The sequence below is a fragment of the Cynocephalus volans genome, chromosome 5, assembly GCF_027409185.1.
Source record: "Cynocephalus volans isolate mCynVol1 chromosome 5, mCynVol1.pri, whole genome shotgun sequence".
Classification (NCBI taxonomy): Eukaryota; Metazoa; Chordata; class Mammalia; order Dermoptera; family Cynocephalidae; genus Cynocephalus; species Cynocephalus volans.
The window spans coordinates 14,157,097-14,184,334 of NC_084464.1; the positions used below are offsets into that span (position 1 = coordinate 14,157,097).

Here is a 27,238-nt window from a genome sequence, read left to right on the forward strand (position 1 = left end):
AAATAATCCACAGGTCAAAGAAGAAATCACAGGGGAAATTTTAAAAATATTTTGAGTCAAATGCAAATGAAAAACATATAAAAAAAAAATGGTAGTTACAGGAAAATGCTTATTTAGAAAAGAAAAACAGTCCATATAGAAGAACAAGAGAATACTTACTTAGTTTTAACATTCGGAATCATTTTATTTTGTAGATTTCTGGGCAAAGTCTCAATGCCATTGGAAGCAGGACTTCTCCCCCCTACCTTGTCTCCCGAAAACAACTCAAGTTCTTTGTAATATGGGCAGGGATAGCCCTGCCATGTCACCTCTATGAAGAAGGAAGGCTGTGAACTAGATTGGTGCTTCTCAAACTTTAACAGGCCTATGAATCACCTAGGGGCCTTGTAAAAATGCAGATTCGGAATCAAAAGGTACAGGGCTGGGCCTGAGATGCTGCACTTCTGACACATTCCCTAATGAGGCAGCCTCTGCTGGGCCACCGACCACCCTCTCAGTAGCAGGGCTACATAAGCCTTGTTTTAACCAGGAACAACTTCTCCCATCAAATCTGATTTTTCATTTCCTCTTGTGTCCTCTCCCCTCTTCGGAGAAAGTGCTGAGAAAAGGTCAGTGGGTGACTGGGATAAAGTGACTTACTACAGAAAAGACAGGGCTTACCAGAAACCATTTGATCAATTAAGTAGCAGGTGCCTGACTGAGGTCAGGTCTAGCTCTAATAACGGTTACTTAAAATGTTCTGAAACCTTTTTAATGTGTAAAATTACTTTGGACTCAAACCAGTAATTTTTTCTTACCATCAGCAGTGCTTTTACCATATATGATATGAAATCTTAAAAATGAGGCTGGCTCTGTGTTAACATTAGCTGCTCCTGCAGCATGATAGACTCTGACTCCTGGCTGACCCAGTTTCTTGATCCCCTGAGCTACTGTAGGTGTTTACTATGGTCAGTGGATAAAATTCTGGCACTACCATGGCCCTACAGACAAGGTGAATCAGTAAAGAGGAAAATACAAACGGTAAGAGGAAAGTGAGGAAACACATGTGCAGCACTTCTGGAGGCCACTGCATGAATACATCTGATTACAACCCACGGCTCAGAAAGGGTGGTTGTATTCATAAACATTCCTTCAAAAATAGCCTCTATTGTGGGGGACAAAAGTTTTTGTTCACCTGTATCTTCTTCATCTCCAAATTGCCAGCTCCCAGCCAAGAATGCTCAATGATGAAACACTAAAAGCACTTTCTTAATGGTAGGCTTCTTGGCATGAAAAATTATATAGCATTAAAATTACCCCCTTTAGAAAAAAACAAACAAAAAAAAACTACTGAACTCCATAATATCATGACCATTTAGAGCAGCAGATAACTCTCGTTACAAATTTATTTCTATTAAGATAACTTTTATAAGAATAGTTTAATGGCATTAGATAGACTTTCCTAATTAACTGATCAAGCACTTCAGGTAGAGAGTAAGTGCCCCTATATATGTCAGGAATCAGCCTGGAATTAAAAGTTTGAATAATTAATATTCAGGTCCTAGATTATAAGGCTCTAGAACGAGAGTCAGAAAACTACTGCCTATGAGCCAGCCACCTAGATTTATGAATAAAGTTTCATTGCGATACAGCCATGCCTATTTGTTGAAGTATTGTTTCTGCAGTACCAGAGCAGAGTTGAGTAGCTGAGACGAAGACTATTCCTGCAAAGCTGGAAATATTGCTACCTGGTCCTTTAAGAAAAAGTTTCCAACCTCTGATCTATAAGAATGATCAAGATCAAAGTAACTCAAATACTTTAGAAGGACACTGGACAAGATCTATTACAGATCAGACCCTCTGATTCAGAACATGCATAATAAAAAAGATTCGACAATTAGAGACAGAAAGATTTCCACATTCCAAACATAACTACTTTGCAGTCTAGTGGTTAAGAGCATAGACTCTTGAGTCAGATGGACCCAGGCTCAAAAAAAAGAAAAGAAAAAAGGATGATCACGGATCAAGAAGTTTAGGAGGTGGAAGATCATTCTACTGAGCAGAAAGCTATCAATGATCACAATTCAAAATTGAAATGAAGTGTCTTTGTGCAGTAGTGAGTTTCCTGTAACTGGAAGCATTTAAGCAGCTCTTAGATGGCCACCACCTTAAAACTGTGGTGAAGGAGATGCATGTACCATTCAAAGGGGTGTTTGAACCACTTCTGAGATTCTGCATCATTTTACACTATCAATGGCTCAGAGGTCCAGACTAGACTTCTTGAAAAATACTCCTATTTTTGAATAGGATAACAAAAACAACTTGAATAACAAAAAACATCTCACATTATAGCTAAGAAAAGTGTAAAAGAAAGCATGTATCTTGAAAAGGAGAACCCTGGGTGCCAGTTCATCTGCAACTGGCCCACTGAAGTGACTCTGCTGGACAGAAGCCACGTCTAATGCTGTGGCCATTGTAGCTCTTCACATGCTGTGATTGCTCTACAGATGTCTGTAAATATAATTTTATGATGTCTCTGTGTAATCCAGATTGCTAAATCTTTCTGAAATCTTACAGAGAATGCAGAGGCAGAGAATGTATGTGTCAACCCATAATATACTCCGAAATATCTGCTGCACTGTGACCCTCTTTTAGAACAACAGTATTGTTTTCTAGAAATCCAGTGGGTGGGCTACCGGAGAAATAACGAAAGGCTTAAAAAGTTGTCAAAGATCCATCACTGTTTCTCATTTCTTAACCAAATTGCTTTTGTAATATAGCAAACTAAGATCTTAGAGTGGCCTTTTTTTTTTTCCTTTGGAAGTTTCCAATTAAAGCGTTTGACATGTCTATGACATTTTAGTTACGGAGCCCCATGAGATTGATCTGAGCTCCATTTCTTTGCCAGAGGAACATAGTTTGCAATTCTCAAGCCAATTCTTTCTTTGACCAATTTGGCAGTGTGACTGGCTGGGTTGCAGGTAGTAGAATGAACACTCTCAGTAAAATGTTCATTTTTATGGTGTTGGCTTCCACCTAAACATCAGCGGGAGGCAATACCACTTGGTTAAGTCTGCCTTCAAGCTACATCAAAGGCGCTGAGCTTAGTGTGGCTGTGAGAGAGTAATCCAACAACATTCAAAGCTTTGGGTTGCAGCCAAGGACAAGTAGGTTGAGGGTTTGAGCTCCTGCTCCAGATTAGTCACTTAAGCAGCATGCTGAGATAGGTCATCCACCCTTGCAGCTAATCCAGTGCAAGAAGAGAAGTGAGGGGGGAAGCAGAGCTTGGACACGTCAGAATCAGTGCAGAAGGTGAGGACGTTACCTGACGCTCAATCTCAAAGTATCTGATGGCCACGGAAAGCAGACTTTAAAAGAAATTAAAAGTAGCCAAGTTATTAAAAACCTTGCCATTTTAAATCTTTCAAAAAAAGAATGTTCATTTTGTTTTTAAAGAGTAGGGAATAAAAAGTCACAGAGACTATTGATTTTTTAAAAATTTCAGGTTCCAGAACCAGCTGGAAAAAAATCTTAAGACATACCCAGTCAAAGCCAGCATATTTATAAATTTTATTGAATTAAGCAGCAAAAGGACAGGTAAAACACAAACAGTCCAATAAAAATAAAAAGTCACTGCTATTGCCAAAAGTCACTGTGGGAATCTCAAGCTAAATCACTGCATTGTACAATTTCAGAAACTCAAAAGAACAAAAATATCTGTTCAACTTTCAGTTTCAGAATCCATCTGCTTCCTCTTCCTGCCCTAATCATTTCCTAACTGATAAAACCCCCAAATACATTTCTAGCACCCAGGATAGTTCAGAAGTCCTGTGTGTCTACACATCAGCTTCTTCCTTCTAAACAACATACTCCTAGAAGAACGTGGCCCAAATATTTTAGTATCCTTGGCACCTGGCAAAGCAGCTGGCACACAGCATGTTAAACGTTTAACCTGGCACACTCGAATGTTTAATGTTTAAATGTTTAAATAGATATAAAAATGACACTGACAGTGAGTAAAAGCGCCCTCCACATACATGGTATCCACCCTTAAGCCGTCTTACCTCACTCATTTTGCCTATAATCATACTTTGTGCCTCTGCTTTTGCTAATTCTATCATCGGGAGCACACAACCCCTGCCTCTTTAAAGCCTACCTGCCCTTTGAGTCTTAGTATGTCTCAAAATCTGGTCCAGAAACCACTGGATCTAGGACACTTCTTAAAATGCAGATTCCTTGGTCCACATCAGACATACTGAATTGAAGTCTCTAGGGAGTGAAGCCCAGGATGGTGCATTTTTAACAAGCTCCTCGATTGACCCTGAATCCCTGATCCACGGACCACACTTTAGGAAGGTTTAATTTCAAGTCAAACCTGGCAGCAGTTGCCTTCACAATGAACCAACTAGGCAATGTCACATTGTCGTATCTGCACTCAGGGCTGTGTATGACACATAACCACTTAGAAAGACTCCAGCCCCACATGCGTGGTGACATAATACAGGATATAGGCTCATCCTTAGAGAAGAGTCCCAAAGGCACAGCCATAGAGGTACGTTTGGGACCTCCTGGCTCCCACGACAATGGGTAATGTCTTCTGTGAACATTTACTATTGATTTTGAGCAGTAATTTGTTTCTGCCTTGCCTTGTTCTGAAAATAGATCTGAGACCATTTGCAGAAATACAATTTTATAAAATAAACATCAAGCAGATATGGAAATAAGAATGAAAGGAAAATGGGGCAAGAAAATAAGATAAGGTTAATATAGGAAAATAAATGCCATACAATAAATAAAAGTCATTCTGTGTTTCCTTAGTGACCAAAGAATATGGAAATGTGATCATGTACAAGACTCTCAATATTCTTAAGATAAAACAAAAATTGTTAGAAAAAACACTCAATTTTCCAAGAATTTTCAAATATTGGCAATTTGAGCTAAGCACAGCTTTGCATTATGGAAAGCATATCATTAACATGGAATACCTACACCCTCCTCTCCAGTGGAGGGGCAGTGGTTTCATCAGAGGTCACCTTCTGTAGATGAAACACACAGGAGACAATGAATATCTGCAGGGAAGTTGTAAGTCCTTGTCCTGAAGGGTGGAATACCATGGCATCAATGTGCGAGTACAAAATGGTGCGAATAGAGATTTTTCGTCTTTGTACTAAGACATCTGATTTGGCTAAACCATGTAGGGATTTCCAGATTTTTTCTTGATAGATTCATTCTCCATTGATTCCAGGATTAGGATATCATCAACCTGACAGAGAAGGACACTCACAATTCTAGAGACAAGGGGCATTTGAGACACACAAAAAATTATAAGACTATGGAAATTATGGGACTATGGAATCCCAAAATTACAGGACTATGGACTTGGAATGTTTCTCAGTAACATGATGATTATTCGGACATTGACAAAGAATCTTCATCATTCAGCTTGGGTAAGCTTAATAATGGCAAACATCCCCACCCCAGTCAGAAGCTGACTGCAGAAACTGAGCTTATTCACAGTGTATTTGTGGTCACCACAACTCGTGTAGCTCACAAATATCCTACTTTATTTTCCAGTAGCTTTATAAGTTTCTCTCTCAAACTTTATCTGCTCAAGTTCCAGAGGGTGCATAATATAAAAGTGCTTACAGAATAACTTAGGAATAAATAGGTACTGCCTGAAGTTTTCCAGTTTTCTTTCTCATGGTTTCCTACCCTTAGCATAAGAAAATGATGTGTTAAATAGTATGACAGGCAAAGAACATGAAGATTTCTTAAATGGCCCCTTGTATTAATCTGTTTCTGTTGCTTATAACAAAATACCTGAAACTAGGTTATTTGTAAAGAAACTATATTTATTGCTTACAGTTTCAGAGGCTGGGAAATCCAAAGGCCAGGGAACACATCTGGTGAGGGTCTTTTCCTGGTGGTGACCACACAGTAACACAGGGTATCATGTTGTGAGAAAGGCAGAAAGAAGCAAGAGAGAGCTAACTCCTCATTCCTCCCTTTGAAGCCCTCAGAACCATGCCCATGACCACCATCAATTTACCAATCCATTTATTAGGGGGTGGTCCTCACTACTAATCACCTCCAAGGCCCTACCTTTCAACTACCACAATAGGATTTCCTACCCTATTAAGAAACACTGTCATGGTGGGAATGAAGCCTCAGTGAGCCTGGGGGGACATTCAACCCACAGCACCCCTTACTGCAACCAAATCTAATAAATAGCTTATAAAACTATTAAACACTTAAGAGCTGTCAAGCACTGTGCTAAGCTCTTTACATGTAGTATCTCAATCCTCACAACTACACTGAGAACTAAATGCAATTATTTCCATTTTACAGGTAATAAGCTGGAGCACAAAGAGGAAAACTCAGCTAAATCACACAACCTGTAAGGGGTAAAGCCCATATTCAAACATAGGCAGTCTAACTCCAGTGCCTACAGATTTAACTGTTCCAGAATGCTACCATCTCAGATCACTCTACTCAAAGGGGCCCAAGGGAACAAAGCCCTGTATCAATAACAACACCGTATTCATTTCTTATTGCTGCCTTCACAAACTTAGCAGCTTAAAACAACACAAATTCATTCTCTCACAGTCCTGTAGGTCAGAAGTCCGGCAGGGGTCTCATGAGGCTAAACTCAAGATGTCGTCAGGACTACATTCCTTTCTGGAGGCTCTGCTGGAGAATCTAGTTCCTAGATCACTCAGTTTGTTAGTAGAATTCAGTTCCCTGTGATTGCAGAACTGGGGTCCCCATTTCTTTCCTGGCTGTCAGCTCAGGACCATTTCCACCTTCTAGAGCCCACTGCATTGCTTCGCCTGCACACCCCTTCCTCCATCCTCAAAGATGCTCACACTTTGAGTGTCTTGCTTCTTCTTCCATGGAATCTCTGATTCTTCTGCTTTCCTCTTTTGTTTTTAAGGGCCCATATGATTAATAATCCAGGATAATCTTCCTATTTGAAGGTCAGCTGCTTAGCAAACATAATTCCCTTTTGCCATGTAAAATAACACATTTATAGATGCAACACCAGAGGCAGACCATGGGGCCAGAATCTTGCCTACCACAAATGCCAACATTGAATGTCTACTCTTCTCTAAACTATCTCTTCTACACATAGTTGTCCCTGTTTTGTACCAAGGTAATGATGTTTTGTGAATTGTACCCTGTAAACAAATATTGGTTAGGAGAAGGTCCTTCTGTGATTAATTCAAGAGGTAGAAGGGAGAAAAGTGTGTCACCTGCTTGAACTGGCACTGGCTACTTCCCAGCCCCAGGAGATGACACCTACTTGGAACAGGTGCGGGTGGCCAGAGTATAGACAAACCAGGTAGAAAACAAAGCTGAATTTCACTCTGCTCATTTCGGTTGGCTGAGTGGCCTGTGAAAGAGGCTCAGATCACTGTGCAGTCTCCTCTTGGACCAACTAGCTTCAAAGACGGGAACATTCTCTGCACCTTCACCAAGGATAAAACTCCTAATTCCAAGCAACCAGCTTACAAATGGGTGTTTTTAATTGTCAGGAAAAATGAGAGAAAGAGTTCCAGGAAGACCAGGTTAAGTCTATTTAAATATCTATTTAAATCATATCTTTCAGATTTTACTTACTGGAACTAGTACTTTTTACACAAGTTATAATCTCTTGGGTGCTATTCACAAATTTATCACCTAATTTCCCCTCTTGATTAAACACTCTAAATTTAATTACAGAAAAGAAAAAAATGAAAATGATCTTAAAATTTTTAGAAGACCCTTAACTACTGCAAATACAGGTCAAGTTGGAGGGTTTACCTAAACAATTGCCAGTACCTACCCTGGTGCCTTGAAAGGGCTCTATAAACGTCAGACAACCAAATCAAATTTAAATATGTCATTCATAATACTGAAGACACTCCCTGAGTTTCAGAATCCCCTTTTTCAGGGTGTGTTAACTGGTGCCTTTGATTCCATTTGGTTAGAGATACATGGTCACTGTATCTACCGTAACGTACCACAATGCCACAACAGGGCCTGTATACATTTTTCTTCACAGGCTACTTGAAATTATTTTATAATAGAACTTTTAGTGCATTCCCTTTAGACACAAAAATTGTTAAAACAATGAACAGGGTTCTAGTTCTGGTAGTGACCAAGAAGATCCTTTCCACAGATTTAAAACATAAAATCTGGGCCTGAGGCATGGATCCAGGGACTGGACCCCCCCCCCCCACAACCAGGCACACGGCCAGCACCTGGAGGCCCACCCAGGGGACCAAGGCACAGATCCCGGGACCAAGGCACACACACACATCCAGGCACACCACCAGCATCATGGAGCATGCCAAAAACATCACATCCATGTGGGTGGCCCACCACAGCCACCACAATAACCACGGCTGCCACGAAAGTGGCTGGACATCACAACCACCACGCAGATTGTCCACCAGCCACTGGAGTGCATTGACACGTGGAGAGTCACCAGCAGAGACCAAAGAAAAGAAGATATCTCTCTCCACAAAGCCCATTCCACAGTGACAGAAGCATATCTGCTCTATGATATGATAAGGGGACCTGACCACACTTCTCAGCATTGGACAGATCATCTAGGCAACAAATTAACAGAGTAACCATTACTCTTTAAGGGGAGAGGAGAAATCTAGGGTTATCAGTGGTGGGAGGCAGGAGAGAGAGGGGGGATAGGGAGAGATTATACAAGGGGTATAAAGAATAAGTAAAATTTGTAACAATATATAAACTACTAATATCGATTTGATCAACATATGTCAACACTGAATCCCCAAAATATGTATAATCAATTATGATTCAATAAAAAAAAAAGAAAAACATAAAATCTGGTTATAAAAAATTTTTTAAAAAACAAACCCCGCTCCATTACCAGAAGGCTTTGGAGATTGACCAAAAGCAGGCATACTCTCATTCTGGGTATTGACACCTGGAAGTAATAAACAGCATGGGATGCTGTGAGAGTGTATAGGAAAACACTGTGTTTTTTCTATACTCTTATTTAACAACAATCAACACACAGAAGACTGACTTCCAACTTCAGTGAGCAAATATGCCCAGATGCCTCCCCAGCAGCAAGCAAGCAATTCTCCAGCAGACAGCAGTGGGGCGTCCTCCAATTCCAACACCGTCTACCTGGAGACAGCCTCAGATCCCACAGGCTGAGGGCTCAGTCCCCAAGACTGCCCCCACTTCAGATGCCAGTTACAAGTCCAGGCTTTTGGAACTTCCAACCGACAAACTGTAAATCAAGGTTCCCACACCCTTTATTTGGGTTCGATTAGTTTCCTTGAGTGGCTCATGGAACTCAGGGAAACACGTGCTTATGTTGACTGGTTTATTATAAAGAATATCACAAAGGATACAGTCGAAGAGACGCATAGGGTGAGGTAAGGAGGAAGGGGTGCACGACCCTCCAGGAACGCTCACGTGTTCTGCTGTCTGGGAAGCTCCCTGAACCCTGTGCTCATGGGTTTTTATGGAAACTTCATTGTGTGGGCATGACTGAAGTATGGACCACAGCACAGAGTGTGGTTGGACAAAAAGGGTCTGATCTAAAACTAACATCCTGGGTGGGGAAACGCAACAAGGCCTGTTTGTTTAGATGCTTCTTGGCCTCTCTGTGCAGCATTCCTTCCTCCTGGGTATGGGGCAGGGCCCTTCCTGAAATGGGGAGGGGGGGGTGTCTTATGATCTACACTCAGCTAAGGTAGCTCAGAGAATTCCCTGCCTCGGGGAGAAAAGGAGAAGGGAAAGGAGGACAGAAGGTCAGAGAGTGGCAGCAGCCAGGAACCATGGGCAAACACTGGCATATAATTATCATAATGTCACAGTGCGTTTCCCAATTTCAAGGCTTCTAGCTTAGAGGCAGGACCCAGTCTGCACCATGCAGGTCAGGTGGAATACCAACAGCAAACCCATAGTCTTTCTGCTTGGAAGAACCAGAGGACAGATTTGGGGCATCCCAGAAAGGAGAGATACAGAGAGGGTAGTCCTATATTCTGGGTGACCCATGAACCACCCATCCCAGGCCAGACAACAGCAACCTCAGGGAATTTTCTAGGTGCTAGTAATGCTCTATATATCAACAGGAGTTTGGGTTGCACAGGCATATGTATTCGTAACAACTCATCAAATGGTACACTTTAAAAATGTGCATTTTATTGTACAGAAACTTTCTCTCGAAAAACTCTAAACATTGAACTTTAGTGGCATGCAAGCAGAATTATTTAGAAGGCAGTATATTGATGTCTGAAACTTCACTTTGTAATGCATCAAAAAAAAGATGAATGGATAAAGGCGCAGATAAACAGAATAGACACATGATAAAGCAGATATAGTAAATTGCTAATGGTAGAATCTCAGAGGAGGGTATAGAGATATTTGCTGTGAAATCTTTCCATTTTTCTGTATGTTTGAAAATGTTCACAATAAAATGTTGGCAAAAGTTAAAAGATGCATCACAACTTGGAATTCACTTCCTCAAAAAGGTGTAGAAGTAAATCACCATAATTGCAAGAATCAACATGAAGAAAGCCAGGAATTCCTTGTGGAATTGTAAACAAAAAGCACTTAGGTAAGAGTTTGGTAAAACATGTTTGCTTCCCAGTAGGAAAAAGCATGTACTATAGTTGACCTTAGAGAATCATGGAAATAAAGTCTTCATCTCAGTGAAATGTTCTGGTGACATACTTTATTTTTGTAGTGATGACAGGGCTATCCCAGTAGTCTTTGTGGCTCATGATGGAAAGTGGCACCTCAGGAGAAGTTTAGATTCCAAGTCCAGCTTCGTATGAACCAGGTCTCGAGCACCAGAAGGGCCACGAAAATATAACCCTCAGCAAGAGAGACAGAGATCACACGTGCATGGGGACAAGCAAGCGTTTATACCATCCCAAAAGCAAAGTCCTCTTGGTACACATGAAGTCAAAGGGATGCCGAGCCCATGTGCTTCAGAAGACAGCATTTCATGCCACCCAACCCTGAGCAGACTGTATCCCACAGACACAAGATCCTAACAGGAGTGAGCCAAATGAGGGCACAGATAATTCAACAGTTAAGACATGTTAACCTTGTACATTCCAAATAATGCAACATTATACACTGTTACTTGTTCCTAAATACAGCCAAAAATAAAAAATGATAGGCTACTTATTTATGGTGGGGGAATAAAAAGAGTATATACTGTATAATATACTTGCCTCTACATCTACATATATGTTGAAAGAATAAAATACGTAAGATTATCACTTGTGGACTTACAAATATGAATCTGAAATTATTTGCATATTTCCCTTGGCTGTATCCTTGAAGTTCATCAAATAACATGTGAAAGACATCTGGATTTGCTACTTCTGTGGCCTGAATTCCATCTCTCTCCCTTTTCTCCGTTCTAAGGCTAATATATGTCCTGGAAATGAAAGTGCTTATGTTTTATATACTCTGGACGGGAGAGCACAATTTAAGTGGGATAAGAAGAAAAAAAAAAGTTCTCCATTCCAGGACCTACCTGTCTCATTATACATAACTTAAGTACTGAAGAGTTGTTTAATTTTAAACAACTTTTTTAACAGTCTATAAAAAGAGAAACATCACATCTTGTATGGGCTTACTCTGATTTGACATTTTTTCCAGCCTATTTGGACGCACTTGTGCTCACTTAAGCAGGCTCTCTAGATTGTCCGCTCCAAGTTTAATTCTGCCTGATTCATTCCACCAATGGCCTGGAAATACAGTGAGGCAATAATGCACATCTGTTCCGGGCAACCAACCAAGAGACCACCCTCCCCCTGGGTAGGGGTATCTCAACGCTGCCCATGGCTTTGATCTGCTTTCAGTTTTTAAATGCTCCCTGTTGCATAGTGGGGCGCTAAGTGACTTTGCTTCAATAGACATTATGTCAGCCCCTCAGCCCTTATGTAAACAGAATGTCTAACACCTTCACAATGTAAGCCAAGCAAGCAAGCCGAAAGTAGAAACTGACAAGATAAGTATTTTGCATCGGCACCTGCAGGAGGAGCCGTGCCTGCTCGCATGCAAGCTCTCTGCCTGGCACAACCAGGAAAACTTAAATTTAGACTCTGCGGCACTTCTTTCTGACTCCTATTCACACTTATTAAAGTCATAATGACATCAGATAGAAGGAAAATAACATTTCTTCTTCCCAAGTTCTTTTTTTTTAACCATCTAGAAAGTCATAGAATATAAACCCTGAAAGGAGAAGGCAACCTCTCTTTTGATATAACCATTGCTGTGTATAGAATTGAATAAGCATTTCTCATACCTGCACACAGGGCTTCACAGTTTATAATTTCTTCATTCAAATGTTGGATGCAATTAGCGACGAGAGAAAAGAAGACAGCACACAATTTTATTTTAGAGAAACTGACCTTCATTCATCCAGTGAGCCTTTATTAAGAATCAGTCAAGGTCTACCATCAAGCTAGGTACTTGGGGAAGGGAGGACATGTCAGAGATGAATAAAACATTACAAAATAGGAATTGGAGAAGTCAGTGCTGAGGGTGACTGACCCAAATTCATTTGAACATCGGAACTCAAGGCTCCAACTCCTTTCTCTAAGCCTTCATCTGCAAATAGGCATCTGAAATTAGAATGCCGCTCTGTGGCATTCTACACTAGGGAGAGTCTCCTGTCATTAGGCCCCAAATGCTCTTGGAGAGCATCATGGCGTGTGCGTAAGCAAATTTCAGAAAGATTTCCTTGATGAGATGGCATTTGAGCTGGGGTTAAAAGAACAGACAGAGTTGGAGAACAGCTGGGGTTTGACAACATGGAAATGGGCACTTTCACAATGTAAACAGAAGAAATCACGGAGCAGGGCTGGCTGAATGAATAACAGTGTACGCAAAGACGAGTGGAGGAGATGAAACTGATTCAGGTGGAAGTCAGAGACATTTTGGCTTCGCTCCGCAGGCCCTAAGGATCCAGCAAAGGTGGTGGAGGAAGGGTAACAGATCACATCCGCACTATAGGAAAACCAAGTTGGCAGGGGTGTAGAGATGGGTTAGTAGTAGGGAGACCAGTGCATAAGTCAAGGCCAAGGATCATAAAGACCTCATCGAGGGAACTTGGGGAGAGAAGGAGAAAAAAGGAGGCAAGATGAGAGCGGGAGATTTTAGAAACAGAAACAGTAAGTCTGGCAATTGGTTGGATGTGGGAGTGAGGGCAAAGACAGCAGTCAAACCTGAGTAACTAGCACCATGATTCTCAAACCTCATCAGTCACTCTAGCGCGTCACCAAGTGAGCTCGTTAAAATGCAAATACCCACACCCAAATCCCCCAAGTCCAAAAAACTGCTTGTTAACAGATCCATACTGATCCACAAACTCCTTCTCTATTGACCCACAATGAGGTAGGAACAGAACAGAGAGTGTTTAGACAGTTTGATGGCCATTAATGGAATCTAATAATTAAAAGTTGAAGCTTGATTTTGTATGTAGATTGAGTTTTTCCATGTCACTTTTCTAATGATTCATTTTTAATGAATTTTACAAAAGGATGGGTCCACAGAAATTAAAAATTTTTTTAAATGAAGTGGTTCTTACACCAAGAAAGTATGAGAAGGGCTGCACTGTATGATTCCGGTGTAGAGCCACACCTCGGCCATGCTCTAAATAGCTGGATCAGTAACAGAGAAGGGAAACACACGAGGAGGGGATCAGAGATGGGAGATCTCTCTGCTGTGACACCTGGCCAGGCCACTGAGCATCCGTGGTGGGTCCTCTGACAGCCTGATCATCCTGCCCTCTGACCACATATTAATTTCTCAGTCCTGCAACTAGGTGTGATCTGTTCCCCTGCCCATGTCCTAACTCAGTCCAGTGTGTAGGTCTCATGCCACATGCCAACCCTTCTGAACCTTCTGCTGTATTTCAGAAAATGTCCCAAAAGGCAGCAGCAGTTTGCAAGATAGGAAAGGAACCAACAGTGAGCAGGCAGTGCTACAGAATCTGGGAGAGAATTTTTAGAAGGACTGTACAGTAGGGGGAAAGGATTGCCAACATGATCAAGACTTGCAGAGAAGAGGATAAAGACCCAGGAGAGAGTCATTAGTTGCCTTCAATAGAACAATTTCAGCAGAGTGATGGGGACTGAAGTCAGACTGCAAGGGGAGAGGAGACAGTGGGAAGGAAAGAGCAGCTGCCCTGAGTGGTGGGCAAGTGGAGATGGTTAACTAATGTCACAAAACTGTTCTGTTACATGACTGGGTGCTATTTGGAACATCCTGTTAACTCTATTCTAAATATTAATTCTCTCCAGAAACCTCCAAAAATCTCTCCCTTATCTTACCTACTAGTGCTTACTGTATATTTGCAGCTCTTAAAGTCTAAGTTCTTGCCTTGCTAAGATAGGATAAGTGACATCAGTCATTCTTTAAGACAAAAGAAATACAATATTTAGGGATTTTTGCAAAAAAAAAAATCCATTTCTATTTAAGCTTATAGAACATTTGGAGAAGGGTAAGCATAGAGGAAAAGTTGGAGGTAAACTGGAGTCTACTTTCTTAAAGTTGTTGGACTTGTGCCCTACTTAAATGGCCTGAATTTAAAACAGAAACATAGGGAAGCATCTCTGTGCTACTTTCCATCAGGATCAAATCTTTTAAACTTGAGCTTTAGAAACAAGATGCTGACAGATTCACCGACAATCCAAAAGTACCCCGGATGCTTGCTCTCAAAATTAGAAAAGAGGTCTGCCAATTATTGTTATTATTTCCTAAAATAAATGTGGAAAGTGAGATAAAGGGTAAAGGCCAGTCACAACTGCAAAGAGCAGGTTTGACCCCATGGTTCCCTGATTCAACAAAACCATTCACAGACATCATCAGCAAATTCCATTCTTAAAGATGGTCAAAGCCCATAAGATAAAAGCATGCAGAGCAACAGGCATCGATGAAAGATGGGACCTGCGTGGCCCCTCCTTCCCTAGCACTGCACTGTGTAAAAGAATAGCTCAAAGTATGTTTGCTGTCTTGACTGTGGTGGTTTCAGCGGTGCCTATGCATGTCAAAGTTTATGGAATTATATGCTTTAAATAAGCAGTTAATTGTATGTCGATAATACCTCAATAAAGCCATTTTTTTAAAAAGAAAGAATCACTCAGAGAAACACAAAAGGGGTAGATACTCCTAGAATTGAGTTCTGAGCATTATTGAATCTGGGTTTCTCAACTGTGTTCCAAGGAATTAAGAGGCCGTAGCAACGTGGGTCCAACCAGGAACAGAGAAAGCCCTTTAAGTGTTTACAACAGAGGGGATTTAATGCAGGGAACTGGTGATGCAGAAGTGGGACAGCGAAGCAGTCAGGCAGGTCAGGGAGAAGGAACCCATGGACAAGCAACACCAGGAAGCCACTGCCCCCCGGGAAAGCAGGAAAGAGCCCAGAGTCACCATGGAAGGTGGAACAAGGTGGCTCGTCCAGATGGAGCTGGAGCAGCAGCAGCAGCAGCAGCAGCAGCAGCTGGAAGTACAGCCTCCTGGTCCCTGCCCTGCTCCGAGAACCACAGGGGAAGGGCCAGAGCAGGTGAAGGCGCAGAGAGGCCCGGGTCTGCACAAGGGGGTTTCAGCAAAAAGAGGCTACAGAGCAAAAGTTCACAACGGGATTAAGACAAGCCAGCAAGCTTCTTTACTGCTGGCCTTGTCAGAACTGTAATATGCTAGTAGACTTGTAAATCTCAAAGAGAGGAACGGAATATAAAGTGCATCTATGACCTTTTTTTTGCAGAACATTTTGGAAAAGCAGTGTTCCATGAAACACTTTTTAGAAAATGCCGTTCTAGCCCAATACTCACATTTTACAGACAAAGAAAGAGACCTAAAAACTTGGGTAAGTGGCTTGAACAAGACATTATAAAAAAGGATACCACTAGACTAGAGGCTAAATTGAAGCTTCCTGAATTTTAATCAAGTGCTCTTTCCTCTACACACCAATAAATAGGCCGTAAGCACTTTCTAGCACCATCAAGAAAACCAGCTATGTAACCATCATAGCGGGCAACGAGTCATTTTGCCCTATAAAACTGCCAGACTCCATGGGAACGTGTACAATCTGCTCTGCTAGACCAGTGACAAAGGCACCAAAACTGAACACATGTAAGAAAGGAAACACATGCAAAGGTGTCGCCAAATGTATTAATGGCAGGAAAAGAAAAGAAGAAGGAAGGGAAAGCAAGAGAGAAAGGGGGAGAAAAGGAAACTGATGTAGGCTGGGTATCGCCTACATCCCTGCCACCAGGCTGGATTCCACATCTTAGAATGATGACACATACATGTGTGCGCAACAGTGGGGTCATACAACCTCAGTGAAGCAGATGCAGTAACCAAGGTGCCAAATCTGTAGGAGGAGTTCCCAAAGTTGCTCTACCCTAAACAGACGCCATAAAAATGCAAAGGCCTGTTCCGTCGCCCTCCAGGAGAAATCAACTCTCCAAATATCTTCAACTAAAGATATGCACCTATGTCCTTCCCCCAATTCTCCCCATATGCCTTAGCCCTGCCTTCCAGGATCACTTCTGTTCTTGCTCCATTAAATTTCTATCCCACCACACAGAGAAGTATTAAATCACAGCACATCCTGAGTCTGATTGTGTGGAACAAAGCTGAATTTCTCAAGCCACTGACACCTTGGAAGGCCCCAAGCTCTTCCCTATTTTTAAGAGGTTCCATCTGTGCAGGTGGGGGGAGCAGGGAAAAAGGGGTGGGAAAGTTAGAATTCAATGAGAACATACCTCACTATGGTGGGCAACTGGCATGAGGAGAGATGGCGAGAACTCATGAAATGTCTCACCTGTCCCATATTTGTAAAGGAAGCCTCACGAATTCCCAACATATCTCAAATGAACTGCTAGCTATTTGTCCAACAGCATTCTTTAGGGTTACCGTGTATCTTGTTGCTAGTATTGTTTTCTTATTTATTTACCATTAAATTTTGTCACTTTTTCATAGAAAACAGTTCAAAGGCAAATAAACCTATTGTATATATCACAAAGACCCTTGGACTTATGGAGTCTCTATTAATTTAGTTTTACTCTGATCTAAATAGTCTCTTCTGAGGAGCCTTTTAAAGCCCCTTGATCCTGCCTCTAGGGCCAGTAAGATATTTTTGTCAGTTTCTCAATCCTAAAATCACACTAAGTTTTAATATAAGTTTTCAGAAAGGAAGGAAAAATGTTTAACTGCCCCCTCCCATCAAACCCCCAAATTTCAATAATTTACAGGCAAAGAATTCCTGTAATTCTTGTTCATTCTTCAGGTTCTTTGTTTTACTCCCCTCAAATCCTGCCGAGCATGGATCAAACAGGGAGAAATTTAATCACTCATATCTCTGCCCAAGGGATTGTCTAGGTACTATGGTGACAGACACCTCAGTGAAAGTATGTGGACAAAAAAAGATTTTAAACTCCTAGACTTAAAAAAAAAAAAGATTTCTTATGGATTTGTCGTCAGCACAGAAGCACTATAAAAAAAGGTCCACACTGGCATAGACAATCAAAATTATTTCTTTACACACCCTGTGGTAAGACCCCAGAAACAAAATATTATTCAACAAAAGTATTTATTACTCTTTGCCCAAACGCTGCATACTTTGAGTTTTTATATTTTCATTGACTTTTTTTTTTCCTTGTTAAATGTTCCGCTTCTCCAGAGATCATTTTTTAGGGCAGGGAAACTACTCTGTCTGACACTACAATGGTGGATACATTCATCCAAATCCATAGAATGTTCAATACCAAAAGTGAACCCTGACATAAACTATGGATTCTGGGTGATAATGACGTGTCAATGTGGCTTCATCAATTGCAGTAAATGCAACTCAGCTGGTGGGAGATGTTGATAATGCCAGAAGCTGGGGCGGGGGGCGGTATATAGGAAATTCCTGTAAAATTTTCCTGTGAGGCTAGCTGGTTAGCTCAGTTGGTTAGAGCACAGCCTTTAATACCAAGGTCATGAGTTTGGATCCCCTCCTCCCCCTCCCCTGTACAGGCCAGCCACCAAAGAAAATAAAATAAAACTACGCTAAAATTAAACTTTGCTGTGAACCTAAAATTGCTCTAAAAAATAAACTCTATTTTTAAAAAATGTACAGCTTCTCTGTCATTAACTTATTCTGATATGGGAGTGTGCAAATAAAATCTGGAAAAAACAAAGTCAAGTACAAACTGTTAGTCCTTCGTTTTGTAGTTTACAAAACCCAGTCTTTGGGCTACTTAAATGTAACTCATGGATTTAAAGGGAGGGAGGGAAAATAACTGGCCTCAGAGAATAAGCAAGGCCAATTATACAAAATCTGGCCTAAGCAGCACATAGAACAGTTCACACCAATGACAGGGTTAGCTCATGCTCTGCTGAGACACAGTCGGAATTTTTCTTCCAGCCCATGTTCATGTACAGGAAACCAACAGAACTGTAAACACAGGAACGACAATCAACCAACGCAGATGTTTAAGGCTGGAAGTCACATTCTGGACAAGGTGAAAGGCCAAGTGCAAGAGAGGGATACGAACAAGAACGTGGCGGATATCAGAGGCTCCACCCACTGAGTGGCACTGTTTTCTGCCTGCTGTGAATCCACGCCTCTCCCTCCCCTCCCGGAAGGAGCTCTCTGATGATGAGAAAACAATCTGAACCTAAAATCAGTGCTGTGGAGCAAGGACGTTTTGGGCCTAGGACAATCCCAACCTATCTGGCAGGATCAGGAATCAAGGGTGTGTTCCCATGAAGCTGAAAGTCAGGAAGGCTCTCCCACTTGGAACCAGAACCTCATTCTGTAAAAATGTTTGAAGGGGATTCTTCGACCCAGTCATCTGGGACTGTGTTTGAGATAACAAGACTGTGGGGACCCATCAAGGAATTACCTGATGTAATTTAGATATCATCGCTATTATGGACCCAATCTCTTTAATCATGGAGATGGGAAGGGCAGGAAGAGAACCAGTGAATAGAAATGGAACAATGCTGCTTAGAGCAACATGGTTTTCAAGTCAGTGTCAGAGCAGAGAACAATTCTTTGGGGTCAGCATTCCTTCAGCATACCAAACAAGAGTATATTTATAGAGATACATGGCATTTTCTTTTCTAAAAGCAGAGTTCTAGGAGAGACTGCCTTCCACCAAGAGAACACCCACAAAATTCCAGATTTGGGCTTCCTCGCCTCTTGCGTGGGATTGTGTTCTCGAGTGCTTTTGTAATTTGTCACCCACCAGGCCTGACCATCAGTCCTATCCTCTGATGCACCAGGATCTCTTTGTGGTCCCATGGGTGGTCCCTCTCAGCCTTAGGCAACAGCAGTCAAGAGGAAAGGGTGCTGAATAAATCTAACAAATTCAATTGCCAACCTAAGATATTAGATGATATGCAAGAATATTTCAAGCTCTAAATTCTATGATCTATGGATAACACAAATTTACCAATAATTCCAAACTGAGTTAGCCAACAAACCCACAGCAGGTTGTCTGTTGCTGGGCAAATGTTTCCCCAGAAAAACCATGTTATGGATAGCAGCTGTGTTCCCAGCCAGGCTCCAGAGTCTAACTTTATTCACAGGGTGCTGAAATGCTATATTTTATATTGAAGAGCAACTGAAGAGAACAGTATTGTCAAATGTTCAAAAAAAGGTCTTTGAACAAAAAATCCAATAACAATGTGTCGTTAATTTCTAATGTTTATGGCAGAAGATAAGCAGGTGGAACACAGATTCTGAGATTTTCTGGCACTCTCAAAAACTTTAGAGGTTAATGGCACTGGCTCTTTCGTAATTCTAATTGGCACTAAAGTGGTGATGGTTTTCTTCTCCTTGTCACAATTGTCACCACTTTCATATATTCCAGGTTAGACTAGTGCTGTTTTCTGGCTCACAAGTTTCCAGAGGGCAAGAGCTGGAACAGAGATGGGAGAGAGGGTGTTGAGGACGTAAGGGTATAATTAAGAAGAGAAAATGTGCTTGAATAAAATCAACTCAGCTGTCACGATGAAAACAGAGAAAGAAGGACAATGTAATGTACCAGTTCTTTGTGGGGAACACAAAAGAAGAGAAGATGTCAGCCGTCCCCCAACGCAGCCCCTGGTTGACACCCTGCATTGCAGCCTGGGTAGCCCTGCTGCCCGGCACGTGGCTGGGTTGTGCAGCAGCCTCTGAGGGTGGGACAGAACAGTTAATACGTAACAGCTGTTTATGTGCATGGGGAGTTGGTAAATTGTCTGCTCATATCTTAGGGAATTTCTGCATTGATTTCTACTCCTTTTACTCAGATACTTATGGAAGCTTCTAGTCATAAACAATTATCTGATTAAAATATTGCCTACTTTTCTTTGCATGGTGAAATGACTAAAATTCAGGAAAGAGGAGGGGGGTAAAACAGAATAAAGCTCAAAATGGAAAAATTAAGGCTGTAATGATTTACACTAAATTTAAAAATAAGCATTCCCTAGAACAATTAATTTTTTAATGTAGGATGGAAAGCAGAGAGCAGAGGATTGGTTTGCAAAAAAGATACAGAAAGCTGATTAATTATCCAATAAATTGTACCCTCTTCATTCTTGTTTTCTAACTCAGCTTATTAAACAGACAGGGGTAAGGCAAAGACGACACAGCTATTATCTTTCAGAGTTTACCACACTGCCTTTGATAGCCGGTATTCACCGCCCCCTTCCCATAGTCAAGTAAAATATTAATCTGAAATTCAGCATATAAAGTAACTAAACTCTGAAGACATTTAATTGTTATATGCTGAATACAGTGCTGAACATTGTTTTTTTTTCACTTACACAGATTCTTGTATCCCTGGGAAGCTCTCCTCCAAGCTAATCAGTGGTCAACTCTTACACAGAGGAACTAACCATGAGTCAGCATATTTAAAAAGGATTTATACCCATTCTTAGAAGGACAACCAGAGGAAACACCATCTGAGGCCTAAACAATGGTATCTGCTTGCCCTTTGATCTTAGTTTAAGAACACTTTGTACAACTTTTTTTGTTGAAATACCACTGAATTTCACATTTACTCTTTGAAATCTCCTCAGGATAACATCTACTGCTTCTTTGAATCACACTCTTGCAATCAAATTCTCCAAACTATTTTTGTTGTGAGTAGCTTGCAGGCATGGATTTATTTTCTACTAACAAAAACCTTCATAAGTACAGGCAGCTTAAATAAAAAATAGTACTACTGATCCTATGTTTATGAGAAAAAGACAGTACAGTGTATCTGGTTACAAATACAAGTAGGGAGTATTCTATTTTTCTTCTAATTTATGTTCCCCAAGAGTAATTTTGTCCAGAAGCCTGCCAGTATTTTTAGTACAATACATTTCTTGTTATTTGTACTAATATATACTGATTTTTTTCTGAGCATAATTTGTGTTTCTTATTTCATTTAATCCTAGCATCTGGAGATCAGCTCCTCATTAATTCAAAATAAATAAGTGAAGTCTGAAATGCAGAGATTTAAAGAAACATTTTTACTTCTCTCAAATGTAATGCATATTACAAATTAATATACCTATGGGTAACTAATGAAAAAAGAAGTATATTAATAAAGCATTATGATATACATCAAATACCATGAAGGTCGACATCCTAAATGTCTTCATTTCAAACTTTTTACTCAATAAAAATCAGGTGTTCCATTTCCAAATAATCAGATATTCCAGATTAGTGCAATATGAATTTAAAATGTGGGATGTGTCTATATTTTCATTAATTCAATCTTTTTGAAGCACCTTTCTTGTGCTCTGCATTCTGTCAGGCACTTAGGCTATGGTGGTGTAGATTAATTAGTATGCTCTCTGCCTTTGAGGCTGACATCCTAGAGGGGAGACAAACAAATGAGTAAGCAAGTTTTAAAAGAAAAAAGAAAAAACTCCTTGTGATAAGCACAAAGAAGGAAATAAACAGCGTGCTGTGATGTAAAGAAGTGGGTGGGGATGGGGGCAGTGCCAGTTTATAAAGAATGGTAGGGAAGGTCTAAGAAGGTGCATTCAAGCTAAAACCTGAAGGATATTTCAAGATACTTCTCCAAGGTCACCAAATTGGCAAGCTCGCTCATCAGGCTGCCAAGACATTTTTAGCGTTAGAAAACAAACAGCACATGGCATCTGTGGCCCTGATTTCATGCAAGTTCACAAGCTCACCCAGGCACTCTGCACACCACCAGCAGCAGCAGACGGTTAGCACTTCGGAGGTTACACATCCCAGCCTATTCACCCAGAGAGAGTTTAAAACATCAACAACAATGAGCTGGTCGAATGAGCAGCACTTGGGCTATGAGAGAGAAATTTATCCCGTTGATTCATACTTCCTGATAGTCCTGCTGGCTGACAAAGTTCGGGGTGTTTTAAATGCATTTCGTGAGTAAATTATTCCTGCAGTCCCAGGGAAGACGGATGTTTACAACTATGTAACACTTTCCCTTATCCTTCCAGTTTATGACTGACTTAACCCAGTAGGTACAAGAGCACTTTAAAGCACAGTGCTGTAATGTTTATCTTGCTGTGGGTTCTTTAATAGAAGAGTCGTGTAATGCAGCAATTAACGTGACATTGACACCAATTAGGAAATCTGTGGAATTCTCCCAACATCCTTATTTAGAGAATACACATTGCTAAGCAATTACTTTCTTCAAATGAGCTGTCCTCCTGATCAGAGCATAGTAATCAGATTTTATCACATTTCAGCCTCTCATTGTGAAATCCTCCTTTCCTACTGCTAAATGGAGTAAGATTAAATAGAATTACTTGACTGGCAGGTGGCAGGACTTGCAGCTCAGATTCTACTCACCTGGAAAAGGTTTTCTCCTTTACCCACACGGAGTCCAGTACTGGGATACGTGGAGTTTGGAGTAGAGCTCCCTAACCAGAAATCTTTCAGTCCCATGTTAGCCTGTCCCCAGGCCTGAAATTGCACTGTTGGTGGGTTGTCCTGGGATTTTTCAAATCTTTAAAAATCCCTTATGAAAAATGGAAATATCCTTAGGGAGATACTACTTTAAACCATCACCTTAGGAGTATTAGTTGACAACCAGCTTCAAGCAGTATGACTCAGAAGCACGGTGTATCTATAGACACAGGAAGGTCAGAAAAGCAAGGAAGGAGAACTTGGAGGTCACCAAACACAGTAAATGTCACTGTACTTTACAAACTTCCTTCAAAGTTGGCTCTCAAAATTTCAAATACCATCTAAGGCTGTAGTTCCCAAACACTGGAACCACCTAGGGATCTTTAAAAAATGCTGATACTTGCTTCTGTCTGCCCACATTCTGATTTAATCGATATAAAGTGCCACCTGGGCATCTGAATTTTTAAAGCCCCCAGGTGATTCTAATGTGTGGCAACATTTGGAAGCTTTGCTCTTCCTCTCTCACTGGGATGACATTGATTTTCTTCAGACACTGTGCCAGTGGTTCTTGACCATGGTGGCACTTTAGAAAAACCCAAGTCACCTTTTAAAGAATTAAAAAAAAAATTTTTTTTTTAAGTGCCTGAGCCCCACCCTCCAAGATTCTGATGTAATTGCTCTGGGTCTGGGGAGCAGCCTAGGCATCCCTCAGTTCTTTAAGTGCCCCAGGTGATGCCGAGGGGCAGCCAAGGCTGAGAAGCCTGGTCCAAGCCCAGGAACTCTTTCCTCGAGACTGTAACACGATTCTCTGTGAAGGAGCCAGCAGTGCCAGTCTTCCTCCACTTTATCCAGCTTAGGACTACCCCCAAAAGGGAATAAAACATTTCCCCATAGCTGTCAGGAAATGTGGAAGATGGGGGCGGTGAGGGAGAGGGCAAAGGGTGGAACGTATTAAGTCAGAAGAAACAGAACAGTTAGAAGGAGGAACAGCGCCGGTCCTCTGCCGCCCTGGCTCTCCTCACATCCCCATTAAATTTTATTGACTGGCATGAGAATTTCCTTAGAATGCTTCCTGGAGGTGGCTCGCCCTTGGATTTGGTTCCAATAAATTGTGAACATTCTTGTCCAATCAGAACCCCTGGCAGTGCCAGCAGCCAGATTGGCAGGCCCTGAGTCTCCACTCCCTGTGAGATTCTGTTTCGTGAATTTCCCAGGAGGATTTCTGCACCACTTAGATGCTAATCGTTCTGCCTCCACACCCTCCCCCCCACTTGGCTCCCACCTCCACGTTCTCTCCCCCAAAGCTCAGCGGAGCTGGGAATCATTGACATACTTGTAAAGAAGTCACCCAGGTATCTTGAACGGGAATCATTCGAGTAAATACTGTCCTTCACTGACGGACGTCCTTGACTGGCTTGGAGACCCATGTGCTACTTTAGCAAGAGTCTGCTAAGCCGCTCTGAGGCCTGGGCACAGCGCCCTGTCTCACACGGGGCAGCAAACCCGCGGAGGCCACCCCACAGCGCTGCTGCACCCACTCCCGGCGCGGCTGTCGCGCCCTAAGTCTCCCCGCTGACAGTGCGTCCTCTGCATCCCTGTCGACGCTAAACTGAGTCAGGTTAGAGCAGCACCAATCGGAGGCACTGACTCCGAGGAGAGTCTTCTTTACACCCTTCTCACTTGCAGATGAGAAGACAGGGGGATGGGGGCAAGGCGATGTGACTCGGTCCGGGTTTGCCACAGCACATTTGTGGCCGGGCCCGATTTAGTCGCCCTTGAATTGCCATTCTGTTGCCTAGCAACCGGTTCAGAGGAGCTCAGCGCCCAACCCCGGCCCCTGCCCCGCACCCTTTCTCTGCCCTGCAGCTTGGGCAGCATTGATCAAAGGTTCAGCCTTTTGGGACAATGGCCAAGGGCATGTGAGCGAAGACACTGGATGGATTGCCCCAGTTGGGCGCGAACCCCGCCTGGCCGGGACTGGCGCGCCTTCCTCAGTCCTTTCGGGACCTTCCCCTGCCACCTAAGTCCTCCTCCCCCGATGCCCCGTATATCTCTTAACACTCTCATGTCACGTTTCCAAAGCTCTCAGCTGCTATCGGATTCCCTACAAGCCGCGCTGGGAACACGGGCACTCCAATTGTTAAGGGGGTCGAAAGAAGACAGCTCAGAGCGGAGAGAGTGTTCTTGGCAGGACGGCCACGCTCCGGACGGACTTATCCTTCGCGGCCGGGTTAACGTGGCCCGAGCTGGGCTGGAGTGACAGAAGCGCGGCACGTGCTCCGAGCGCCCACACAGACACGCCCGCCAGGACGGCACTGCGGGAGCCCCGGCCCGGCCCGCGGGGAGCGCACGTGCCACCCACGGCCGCGCAGGTGGCGGGCGCGCAGCCCGCCGGTCCCCACCGTGCCAGGCCGGACACGTGCGCCGGGGCTCGTCCACCCGCTCACACCACCCCACCGCCCCGAGAAAGTGACAACCGGGAGGGGACATTCTCTTCAGGACGTTACCACCAATCCTTACCCAGATTCACAAAGCTCATGACCATGTCCGCGTCGTGGAGGAAGGCGCTGTCCTGCGCGCTGGTCAGCGGGGACGCGCTGCCGCCACCAGGTCCGGAGACCAGGAGGCTCTTGCGGTGGAGCGGGTGCGCGGCGCCGGGGGACGGCTGCCCGGGATGGGACGAGCTCGCCCCTCCGTGGGGTCCGGGGTGCCGCCTCTCTCCCTCCGACGCCTCGTCGTCGTCGTCGTCAGCGGACAGGGCGTTGTACAGATCCAGCATAAAGAGGGGCGCGGACTTCAGCCGCCCGGGAGGGGGCTCCCCGCGAGGCGGCTGCTGCTGCGGGAGCGCCGGGGGCTGCGGCTGCAGGAGGCCGTGCAGGGGCCGGGGCCGGTGCGGGAGCCCCAGCACCGAGAGGATCTCCTTCTGCATCTCCCGCTTCTCGTGCGTCTTGAGCCTCCGGTAGAGGAAGCCCGGGGAGGACTGCGGCGGCGGCGGCGGCGGCTGCTCCGCGCGGCCAGGGCTCCCGCTGTCCCCCAGCAGCTGCGCCCCGGCGGCGGCAGCCGCGGCGGCGGGCAGGGGCGGCCGTAGCGGCGGGGGCCCGCAGCAGCTGCACAGCAGCCCCCACCACCAGCACAGCCACTGCGCCCTCCGCCCCAGCCCCGGCATCCCCGCCCGGCCGGGCTGCCCCCGCGGGCCCCGCGAGGCGTGAAGCGGCGGAGCGAGGCCGGAGCGCGGCCGCTGTGGCCCTTGGCGCGAGCAGCCCCCGCCACCTCTCGGCGGGCTCGCTTCCCCTTCCTGGCCCTCAGTCCTTATCTCTCATGGTCGTCCGGGGCGCCCCCAGTTGCCCAGGCTGGAGGGGTGGCGACGGGGCGATCACCGGGGGAACGACTCGGAGGGGACGGAGGGGAGGGAGCCTTACACTCCCGCGCCGGTCTCTAGAGGCGCACGGGCCAGGCCAGGTGCGTCCGAGTCAGGGCTGCGCTGCAGCCGGCGACCTCGCCCCTGGGCGGGTCACGGCGCGGTCACTCCCGGGCCTCGCTGCCCGCGCAAGTGCGCTGCCCCGCACCGTCTCCAGCGGCTGAGCGGGACCTGGGGCGGCGGGGAACCGGGGCCGCTCACGAGCTGGAGGGGATGCCAGGCATCATCCCCGCGCACGTCCCTCCCCGGCTCGCAGGGCCACCGTGAAGTTTACCCCGCCGCAGGGCCCAGGTTGTGGCAGCAAGGCGTCCCGAAATGCCAGTCTTCTCCGCGAGGCTTAACTTCCTTGCCGCTCACAAACTCTGCGCCCCTCCGCCCTGGGGCACTGTCGCTCCCCCTCAAAATCTCTGCGCGCCGCTCGCCTCCCCGAGCCGAGGCGGCGAGGATCTTGCTTTCCTTCAGTGCTCGCCCGCGGAGAGGATGGGAGCAAAGGGGACCGGGGCGCCCAGCAGTGGCCGCGGCGGCGGCGCCGGAATTCGCAGTCTCCCGCCCCTCGGCGAGGCGCTCCCCGCGGCGGCCAGCGTGGGCTTTCTGCGGCGCTTCTAGCCCAGGTACCGCACTCCAGCCCCGGGACTCCCCGCTGCCCTGGGTAACCGACAGGCTAGCAGCCAATGGAGAGACGAAGCTCGCGGGCTATTTAAATAGGCCCGCCCCCTTCTTTCACCCTCCCTCTCCCGAGAGGCGTCGCCTCCGCTGCGCGTAGGTTTCAAGTAGAGAGAATTCTTGGAGGCACCCGGGGAGCCTCGAGGTACCAAAAGCAAAGAGGTCACCGCTATAAGAATGATCTGATCGACACCCCAGTCTGAGCCTTCCTCTTTTACGATGACTTAAAAAGCCTAAGTTGAAGCTTTAACTAAATAAAAGTAAAATCAGCTATTAAATCAGCACTACCGGAATTAATTGAAGAAAAGTGA

At 44.2% G+C, this 27,238-nt stretch overlaps 1 protein-coding gene across 1 annotated transcript in view; it reads right to left on the bottom strand.

Moving 5' to 3' along the window:
• Positions 1-26,012, bottom strand: part of BMP6 (bone morphogenetic protein 6) — a 156,105-nt gene extending 130,093 nt beyond the window's left edge. The window contains exon 1 of the mRNA XM_063097866.1: positions 25,367-26,012. Within this exon, the coding sequence (XP_062953936.1) occupies positions 25,367-26,012 (646 nt within the window). The remainder of the gene's footprint in view (positions 1-25,366) is intronic.
• Positions 26,013-27,238: the final 1,226 nt, after the last annotated feature.